The sequence below is a fragment of the Nomascus leucogenys genome, chromosome 22a, assembly GCF_006542625.1.
Source record: "Nomascus leucogenys isolate Asia chromosome 22a, Asia_NLE_v1, whole genome shotgun sequence".
Classification (NCBI taxonomy): Eukaryota; Metazoa; Chordata; class Mammalia; order Primates; family Hylobatidae; genus Nomascus; species Nomascus leucogenys.
Window position 1 is genome coordinate 130,693,333 of NC_044402.1, and position 11,208 is coordinate 130,704,540.

The window sequence follows — 11,208 nt, forward strand, 5'->3', positions numbered from 1 at the left end:
TGCTGGCCAGGATGGTCTTGATCTCCTGACCTCATGAACCGCCTGCACCCGGCGCAGTCTTTTATATAACAAACCATAAACAAAAAATCCTTACATATTAGTCTGTGTTCATATGTAGAAAATGATGTTAGAAATGCAATTGCTGGATTCAAAGATGTGTGCATTTTAAATTTAATACTTAGACTCGGCACTTTTCATAATCATTCTAGGTGATTTCTGTCCACGTGGTTTGTGACCACACCTAGAGAAATAGTTTTTCAGGGGAAAGAATGAAACAAATAGTTACCACCTGCATTTTAGGAGTATTCTCTTCAAAGCCAACAAAATAGAAATTTTATACAAAAACTCACTGACCGTCTTCAAAGAGGACAACATTTATTTGGTTGTATGTAAATAAAAATTACTTGGATACATGAGGGGAAAACGATAAAGCACACGATATAAATATACAATTAACCCTTTATAATATCTTCAAAGAATGGCAAATAACATAAACAGGAAATATTTGCAGTAATTCTTACCAGTATTCTCTTTCACTCTGTTGTCAACATGAATACTGCAAGCAGGTCTTTATTTTTTTTGACAATGGGAACTTCCACTCATTTGGTAGAAGTCACCACTTTCAAAACATAGTAAGTCAACAGACAACTGTACAAATTGAACGTGAGCAAGTCTAACTTAGATGTAATTAGAGTCGAGTCATTGGATAAAAAGTTCATATTGATGATACACAACCAGCAGTGCAAGCATCCAAATACATTGGCTATAGCACCATTTAAAATATTTAACACTGCCTCTTGTTAATTTGATGTTGTCGGAAAATGAAAGTAATGAAGCCACGTAGTTTTTAAAACATACAACATGTGTTTCAATCTAATCATCCTAATTCTATGGTAAATTACATAGAGAGAGATAGAGGAGGGAGCATTGCCTCAGCTTTAAGATTATCTTTATCAAAATAGAGAGCTGGATTCTTTAACAGCAGCCAAAGCTGTAACGATAACACATAGGTTGTTGTGTTGAACCAAATGGAGTATGACATGCAATCTATTGTCTATAATAATTTACAGGCAATTCCCGAGTCATTGGAGGTAATATTAAGTGTCTATATTAACCATGCTTTTGTCTCTCCTTTCCATTAGCTGCCTTTTATTATTTTGGTGGTCCTTTCATTATACAACCCCTACCACTAGACATTAGAGCAGGAAATAATGGAGATGGAACAAAAAGAGAACTTGTCCATTGAATCACTTGTTAACAGCTCGGAAGGGCATGGTTGAGTATAACTGAAACTGCTGGCTAAAATTACGCTTGGGGTGGCATTGTTTGATTCCAATTCCTAGTAGCATTCCTGCCTCTAATTGTCAAGGATAATTGAGAATGGGCTGTATTCACTTTAGATAAATTTGACCTAAGACACTGGCAATGATATTCAAGGATTTGTGTGTGTGTGGTGATCAAATTGTGAGTAGAAATTTAAATAGTCTTAAACTATCTGTAAACAAGTAAGGCAGCCAGAAATTTCAAATGATCTGGGAAGAACATTCTGCAGTCTGAAAAACGTTTGGCTTAGAAAAATAGACATCTCAGATAAAGAAAGGGCATTATTAGATGTCATGGATCACAGTCATCTTCTGTATGAAATCAATCAAGAGAACTATTTTTAAAACTGTGCCACGCTCAGGAAAATGAATGGTCTATATAACAACACAAGAGTCTAGAAATGGGCTATTTGTTATCACTACTCCAGTTTCAGGTGTGGCACAGACATCTACACTATGGGCATTCCATTTATTATCCTCACAAATTGATCGTGTTATACTTTGGATTAGCAATATTCCTTGGAGATGATTTAACTATTAACTTTATTTGTCAGTTAGCAATTAGTTCTATATTATATTTTTTTGGGCAGAAAAAACTCAGAAAAAAATATTGCAGGCCCCAGATAATGCTTATCATCTAAGAGGCCAATGATATGAATAAAAGTGCTTGAATTGTAGCCCTTGATTTAATGTTGTGTGTACAAATACAGCTTCTGCTAAGGAAATCATTACTGTTATTTCTTTGTCAAGGTTTTGTCTCAAGATTCCATTTATAACTGGATAGCACTGAATTAGGATTAATGGCAAATGCTTTCTTTTAGAGGAGGATTTATGAGTCACAATCCCTAGCTGCAGAATTCCCTCATAAAAATACAAGCCGTGTTTCTTTAATTGCACTAAATTGTATTACCTGTGGAATTAGAGCTTGCCTTTGTTTGATGCTAGCAGATCAATAGCTCCCTGTAATAGTTAATTTCTGAAATCTAGTCATATTCTTGTGCATGAAACCCATTTATCTGTAAGCTTTCTGGAAGCACACAGATACTTCAGTTTTGTCTTACAAAGAAGTGGTTGAGTTGAAAAGCTTTTATTCCCTGTTTTTGTTTTAGAAGCTGTATTTAAAACCCTAGTCCCAGTAGATGACAAGGGAATGGTTTTTATAAGGGCATTTCTACCAATTATTTACTAGGCTGTCTTTGAATAACACTGTCATCTCTAGAATGTATGTAGTCCTTAAGATCTTGTAGCATTACATCTCCCCAGAGAGGCAGTGCTGCTTACAAATGAGGCTGTGACAATGGCATTTACAAATGACAGTGCCAGTTACCGTACAAATGCTTTCCCACGTCCTGTCATAGGTGCCTCACAGCAACCATGCGAGGTAGGCATGAGTATTACAGTGAAACCCACACGGAACATTACATGATACTAAACATGTGCACCATCCATGTATTTTCTTCTGGATTGTTCTATAATTCGAATGCACGGCTGAATAAGTAAAAAGAGTATCCCTATCATATAAAGCAAACCACATATGTAGAAGGAAAAATCATATTTTTGCGTGATGTCATAGATCCACCCTACAAAACAAAAAAGAATATATTGAGTGTCATGGAGTTGATACAATAAAAGTCAAGAACATAAAGCAGGCATTTATTGCTGCTATAAATGTTTCTAAAAGAATTTATATGTCGTTTCATACCAATATAATGTTTCATTTATGCATTTCTTTTCCTTTTTTTTTTTTATATTTTTTGGTTCTCATTTAGCCATTTTTAAGGGTGTGCTGTACACCAGCATTCCCTGCGCCTGGGGAGGGCTGCATTCATTAAGCCACTTGGTTGCTTTGGAAGGCATCTGAAGCAATTCCCGGCTGACTCATGGGGAGAACCTTCCGGTTCACTCAAAGGCCCGCACAAGGCCAGCAGTGAAAAGCGAATCCAATGATTTTCTTTTTTCACAAGTGCAAACACGAATTTTTCTAAAATCTACAAAAACGATTCTGAAGTTTTTAGTGTGTATCAAAGGAGGCTGGGCAGAAGACATTTGAACTTTCATTCATTCTGAAATATTTGAGGGTACACATCTGCTCTAGAAAGAATCAAAATCTTCAGGTGTTATAAAATTCACATTTACAGCCACAAAACCTTAATATTTACACTTATAGGCCGGGCGCGGCGGCTCACGCTTGTAATCCCAGCACTTTGGGAGGCCGAGGCGGGCGGATCACGAGGTCAGGAGATCGAGACCACGGTGAAACCCCGTCTCTACTAAAAATACAAAAAATTAGCCGGGCGTGGTGGTGGGCGCCTGTAGTCCCAGCTACTCGGAGAGGCTGAGGCAGGAGAATGGCGTGAACCCGGGAGGCGGAGCTTGCAGTGAGCCGAGATCGCGCCACTGCAGTCCAGCCTGGGTGACAAAGCGAGACTCCGTCTCAAAAAAAAAAAAAATTTACATTTATAAAACTCTAAGTTGCCAAAGATGCTGACTAAATTATGTTATTTTCAAATAATAATTTAATATTATAATCAACAGCTTAATATAATAATCTTATTAGACATTCTGTAAAATACCACTATATTTCACGAATTCTAAGACAATGATGTGCCATTATTTTATGTATCAGTAAGAAATAAATATCCTTGTCAATTCAAATATGACTCAATATTTCCTCAGGACTTTGTAAAAGGTATTCTAATTTGAGACATTAAAATATGAGAAAAATGTGTCTCCGAACCTATGAAATATGTTTCCTATATTTCAGTGATTAATTCTAAGAATGGGTCACAAGTCATGGTTCCCACATAGTCACTACGCAAACTGAGAGGATTGAGCTACACACAAGAGTTTTATTTATGGTAAAAATGTAAATTTTGGCCGGGCGCGGTGGCTCACGCTTGTAATCCCAGCACTTTGGGAGGCCGAGGCGGGCGGATCACGAGGTCAGGAGATCGAGACCACGGTGAACCCGTCTCTACTAAAAATACAAAAAATTAACGGGCGTGGTGGCGGGCGCCTGTAGTCCAGCTACTCGGAGAGGCTGAGGCAGGAGAATGGCGTGAACCCGGGAGGCGGAGCTTGCAGTGAGCCGAGATCGCGCCACTGCACTCCAGCCTGGGTGACAGAACGAGACTCTGTCTAAAAAAAAAAAAAAAAAAAAAAAAAAAAAAAAAAAAAAAAAAAAAAAAAAAAAAAAAAAAAAAAATTTTGAACATTCATTTTTTTTCCCCTTTAGTAAGTACATTAATTAGCAAAGACTTAAAATATAAATGATTTAGTGGCCAGGCTCAGTGGCTCACACCTGTAATCCCAGCACTTTGGGAGACCAAGGCGGGCAGATCACATGAAGCCAGGAGTTCGAGACCAGCCTGGCCAACATGGCAAAACCCCCATCTCTACTAAAAAATACAAAAATTAACTGGGTGTGGTGGTGCACGCCTGTAATCCCAGCTACCCAGGAGGCTGAGGCATGAGAATTGCTTGAACCCAGGAGGCAGAGGTTGCAGTGAGCTGAGATCATGCCACCGCACTCCAGCCTGGGCAACAGAGCAAGACTCCGTCTCAAAAAATAAGATTTTATGATCAAACATAGTGTTCCGTGGCCACTTTTCAGAAACATCTTTAAAAAAATTGAATTGGCAAATGAATGCATAAATGCACTTAAACTTCCCCTATCAAGAAACAGCCACACAAAAGCAACCAGGAAAGGTGTAAACCAGTCCCTCCAACTTCCTGGTTGTTATCTGTATCGCTTTGTTTATTGTATCTAGTGTGTGATGAATCTGCCTGGATTATGTATTTACAGGGATCAGTCAAGGCATTCATAAAGAAAAACAAACAATAGCATACAAATTTATAATCTTTTTTTTAAAAAAACAACACGTTAAAAGGTATGAATTCTGGATCTACTTTAAAAGTAAACCAAGTTTTTGAATTTGTTATTTGATGTAAAAAATAGAAAAGAAAAAAAAATCTGACTCTTTAGAAGTGGCTCAGTAAAATGTTCTATCATCTTTTCTTAATCTATAATTGGAGACAAGGGGGACAAAAAAGATGAAATATAATCCAAAAATAATGCTTCAGCTTCAGAATTGAATTGGAAAGGCACATTGACACTGACCTATGAACAAAAACACACCCAACTTCTACTCAGTGTTACCAGCTGGCAACTGTGGACCATTGTGAATTAGGACAAAATGAACAATTCACTTGCAGATAATGCAGAGTGATCTGTATCTACAGAATACATGATGGGAATAACTGCAATCTACAATGTAAAAAAAAAATCAATAAATACAAATGAGGTTCTCACAGTCCACTCATCTCCATATGAAAGCTGACCAGGTCATTTTAATGGCTAAATCCCCGCTTTCCACAGGATCAAGTGATTGAGAGCAGAAATGATGGCTGTAAGTAACAAACATCTGAATGGCTTGTTTCAAATGGCTGAAACAAGTTGAACTATTACTGCTGCTTAATGTGAACTTTGGAAATAGGACGAAATCCTACCTGGCTGGAAAATTAAGCTGTATTTCGTTCAGACTATTTATTTACTTTTTGGTGGAAGTGGTTGATTTTAAGCTCCAGGCTCTGTGATGTGGCCCCTGCCTACCTCTTTCCCCTGCTCATCAGCACAAGCCATGCTGAATTTGTTAGCATCTCAAATACATTTCTCTTGGCTCCTTGTCTGATCACGTCCTGTTCCCCCTTCTGGGTGGGATAGTAATAAATACCGTCACCCTTAGAGCATCCTAGGATTCCCTTTTCCCCATCCCATCCTTCATCTTTACTCCGCAGAATATAAAAAATGTCTGTTAAGTATATTACATATTGCAACAGACTTAAATTGAATTCATTATTATTACTATTATTATTATTATTTTTTGGGACGGAGTCTCACTCTGTCACCCAGGCTGGAGTGCAGTGGCACGATCTCAGCTCACTGCAGCCTCAACCCCCTGGGTTCCAGCAATTCTCCTGTCTCAGCCTCCCGAGTAGCTGGGATTACAGGCATGCACCACCATGCCTGGCTAATTTTTGTATTTTTAGTAGAGACAGGGTTTCCCCATGTTGGCAAGGCTGGTCTCAAACTCCTGATCTCAGGTGATCCACCCGCCTCAGCCTCCCAAAGTGCTGGGATTACAGGCGTCAGCCACCGTGCCCAGCCAAATTCATTATTATTATTATTTTTTTAAAATGGTCCTCTTTCCTCTAAAAATATAAGCATTTGTAAAAGTATCTCCACATGCCCAAGCTTCAAACGTAACTCATGTCAGTTTTTTTTAAAAAAAGCACACCCAACTTCACCGAACAATTTAACATAGTTCAAATTGTAGGAGTAGTCCTAAATTTCATGTTAAGTTAATCCCATAGGTTTTCTCCAATCTACCTTTAGGATTTATTTATAAATAACTCTGGATCCTGCCATCTCCCTTTGGTACCTGTTTTAATATTTCTGCTCGTTTGAATTCAAACCCAGTCGGATGTAAAGCAGGTCAAGAGAGACAGGACTCTACCAGGAGCTTTGACTCTCAGCACATGTTGACACAACTTTTTCAGAGAGAAGACAGTTCCTATAAGCTGCCCTCCTCATGCATCCTTCACCACCCCTCCTGGAGGTCTGACCTCAGTTCCTGGATTGGAAACCCGGGATTCTTGGCAACCCTGGATTCTTGGCAACCCTCATCCAAGCACCAATTCAAACCTACAGCTTCAAAGTAAAATCTGGTTCCCTATTAAAATGCATTTTCTTTTCATTTGAGTCTGTCAAATAAGTAATAGCTGTTTTTTGTATTAATTAAATAAGGGCCCCCAGCTTTTGGTGGAAAACGTTGCAAATTATTGTTAAGGTATTAGATTTTATGTGAATGGAAGAGACGTGTGTGGAATATTGGTCAGTCAAATCTGATGGCTGAGGTTTTGCCATAATATACACTGAAACATCTAGGAAAGTATGTACTACTATTACATAATTTTGTTTTATTTTGTTTTATTTTATTTTATTTTAATTTTGAGACAGAGTCTTGCTCTTGTCGCCCAGGCTAGAGTGCAGTGGCATGATCTTGGCTCACTGTAACCTCCGTCTCCCGGGTTCAAGCAATTCTACTGCCTCAGCCTCTCAAGTAGCTGGGATTACAGGTGCCTAATTTTTGTATTTTTGTCGAGATGAGGTTTCACCTTGTTGGCCAGGCTGTCTCCAACTCCTGACCTCAGGTGATCCACCCACCTCGGCCTCTCAAAGTGCTGGGATTACAGGCATGAGCCACCGCACCCGGCCTATATTACATCTTTAAAGGGGTTGAACAAAATGCCCAACAATATTATAAATAAATTAGATCAAGAAGTCCATGCTGCTGAATGACATGGTTGAAATGTCTGTTCAATATCTCTGATTATACATTCTTGAAACTGTTTTTTTTAAAAAGAAGGTAATGTGAACAGTAATTTTCCTTGCAGCAAACCCAGCTAAGTAATAATTTCTAGCGCACCTCGAATTTCTAGCAAGAGTGTAATGTGGTCATTTAGTCACTCATGTTGCCAGTCACTCTGAGCCTACAGTGCACATAAATGGTGGCTTGCATCTCATTGCAATCTTGGCTCCTTGGTCTGGAAAGTCAATAAATGAAACATCATGCAGGTAGCCAGTCAATGTTATGCATCATTCTTTAGTGCATGAATTCAATGGAAGATGAAGAAACCAACAAATGCAAATAAAGAAAGTCCCCTTTAGCTTGCTGGCCTAGACAGGCACATCCGAATGTTGATTTTGGGGTTTCCATAGCAGCATATGATATGCATCATAGAAGGCTCCCAACCATTAATACAACAATTTCTACCATCCATGGTGGATCCCATTCCACTAAGGAATCCACCTCTAGGGAGGAAACTTGAAGCAGTCAAGAGATAAGACCTGATGACTGAGGGTTGGGTATAACTCCCTGTCCTCTACTTATCATTCCTTTCTCTTCCACTCAGGAAAGCTCACTAGAATGCAGATGAGTGGACAGCACATGACCACAGGGAAGGGAAAAGGAAACTATCCTGGCAAACTCTGGTGTTTTGATTAACATCGATCTTGAGAATTACTCATGCCATACCTCACAGTTGTGTTGTGATGCCACCATTGAAATCTGACGGATCAAGACAAAACGACCCGAGCCTGCCCATTAGAAGAAAGTACCCCTGGATCATGCAAAGAACCATCAGTGACAGAGTGCATTTCTGCATATTATGTATCTGAAGGACCTCCAACAAGAGGGTGGAGGAGCCACCACTAGGTCCCCATACCTCCAATGGATATTTAACATCTCTAGCAGGCACCATTGGCTGACTGATTCAACTGCCAATCCTAATTCTTTTCTCCTTTCCTTCCTCTAGTACAGAGGCTAGAAAGCAAAATACTCCATTCACAGCTCCCCTTGAAGCTTGAACTAGCTATGTGACATAGTTCCGGCCAATCAGATATAAGTGGAATTTTGCTGGGACTGAGCCTTTCCCCACTTGCTTCTCCCTGCTATAAATGATGATGTGGTGGCTGGAGATACAGCAACCATTGTGTCACTATGAGGCAGTCAGCATGAGGAAAGGGTCAAGAGGATCTCTGAGACATTGCCCCAATATCCTCCAGTCCCTGAACTCTATATTTCTGGTTATGTGACAGAAATCTGCTTAAACTATCATTGTCAGGATGTCATAATCAAATGCATTCTGACCTGACAGAGAATTTTACATAATGAGATCAGTGAGCAATTTTAGACCTTTCAACTGCCAATATAGTTTGCCCCATGGCTATAGTCATTTTCACCTAAATGCTCCATTTGCACTTCTGTGCACAGGCAGACAACAGGAGCAGCTTGCTCCAGGAGGAGGCCTATATGTAGCCCTGGGGATTCCTAAAGTGACTCTTGGACTTTAAACCTTTAGTCAGCCAACTGCTGGTGTTGTCTGCCGTATAGGCAAAAATCTATGATTTCTTGTACTTCAAATTTCAAGGGGATTTAAAAGCGTGTTTGTTGGCACAAGCTCTCTGCCAGTGGGGGTCTTAAGGGAGGAGGTGACTTATGACTTATAGAAAGACTGGGAAAAAAGGGGGCAGGGAGGGCTTTGTCCTGTACCCATGGGATTCCTTCACCCACTGGGGAGAGATATTCCTGCCAGAGGATATTAGAATAAAGGGCCTGGAGGGCCCAGACAGGAGGGTGCTTGGGGGTGGCTGGGGAGAGGGGACATCTGAACAGGTGAGGCTCCACTGGGTTAGCCTGAGGCTCTGCACAAAACCTCTAGCAGCTCTGAGGTTTGCACAAAACCTCTGAGCTCTGACAATCACCACCAGCCCTGGCTGTCTGTCTGAGGGCCACCACCAGAGAGCACCTTTGTGTTGGCCTTCTGCCATGCTATGCAGACTCCTGTCTCCAGTTCTTGGACAGAAGATAGACCTCATTATCGTCACACAGTACCTGGTGTCTTGGGGCATGAGTCTACCTGCCGAAACCTGACTTGCCTTTCCACGAAGGCACTGGCCCAGACACAAGATTCCTTGGTACCCATGGCTTCTGGTATGCCCAAATACCAAGTTCTCTGGTTAATTTGCTTCTTGCAAATGAAGGGAATACATGACAGAGAACGTATCCTAGATGTTGCCAACTAGTGGCCTCCGGGCCTGTGGTAGGCAGAATGCTTCTATCCCCCAAAACACCAAAGTCCTAATTTCTGGACCCCATGAATATGTGACCTAATAGGGCAAAAGGGACATTGCAGGTGTGATTAATTTAGGACCTGGGCTGGGGAGAGAAGCCTGGATTTCCCAGGTGAGCCCAATATAATCACAGGCACCCTTATAAGTGAAAGGAGGTGGCTGGGCATGGTGGCTCACGCCTGTAATCCCAGCACTTTGGGAGGCTGAGGTGGGAGAGATCACAAGGTCAGGAGTTTGAGACCAGCCTGGCCAATATGGTGAAACCCCGTCTCTACTAAAAATACAAAATAAAAAATTAGCCAGGCATGGTGGCACATGCCTGTAATCCCAGCTACTCAGGAGGCTGAGGCAGGATAATTGCTTGAACCTGGGAGGCAGAGGTTGTGGTGAGCCAAGATCAGGCCACTGCATTCCAGCTTGGGTGACAGAGGGAGACTCCGTCTCAAAGAAAAAAAAAGTGAAAGGAGGTGGCAGGGAGTCCAAATCAGAGAGAAGTGGGAAGATGTTACACTGCTGGCTTAGAAGATGGAGCAAGAGGGCACACGCCAAAGAATGAAAGTGGCCTCCAGATGCTGGAAAAGACAAATTCCCCACTAAAGCCTCAAGAAGGAATTCAGCTCTGCTGACCTCCAGAACAGTAAGATAATAAATCTGTATTTGTGTGTGTATGTGTGTGTGTGTATGTGTGTGTAGATGGGGTCTCACTGTATTGCCCAGGCTGGTCTTGAACTTCTGAGCTCAAGTGATCCTCCTGCCCCGGCCTCCCAAAGTACTGGAATTACAGGTGTGAGCTACCACTCCTGGCCAATCTGTATTGTTTTAAGTCACCATAAGTTTCTGGCAACTTATTATAGCAACAATAGGAAGCGAATGTAGGGCTGGATTGAGTCCATGGATGTGTTCTGTTGCACCTGCCATATGGTGTTTTGGAAATCTGTTAGGGCTACCTAACAGTACAGATTCTTAGCTTCTCCTGGGGGAGAAACAACAACAGAAGATCTGGCAACAATTCTCAGTATTTCTTGGTGACAGAAATCAGCTGGAACTGCCCAGAGGCCACCTTCAAATGGGTAAGGAGCCCGTCAGTATTCCATCACCCCATCCGCTTTATTTCCTCACTGTACCAGCCTGGCTGCTTTATCATGTGGATAGGATCAAAAGTTCGTCTACATTTCATCTGTATTCTACACA

General features: G+C 41.0%; 1 protein-coding gene across 2 annotated transcripts in view; it reads right to left on the bottom strand.

Annotated features, from left to right (window-relative positions):
* Positions 1–346: 346 nt before the first annotated feature.
* Positions 347–11,208, bottom strand: part of SLC16A14 (solute carrier family 16 member 14) — a 34,689-nt gene continuing 23,827 nt past the window's right edge. The window contains exon 5 of one of the 2 annotated variants that reach the window (XM_003274718.2): positions 347–2,902. In XM_003274718.2, the coding sequence (XP_003274766.2) occupies positions 2,751–2,902 (152 nt within the window). In that variant the 3' untranslated portion in view covers positions 347–2,750. The remainder of the gene's footprint in view (positions 2,903–11,208) is intronic. The other variant, XM_030803904.1, reaches the window with a different exon arrangement.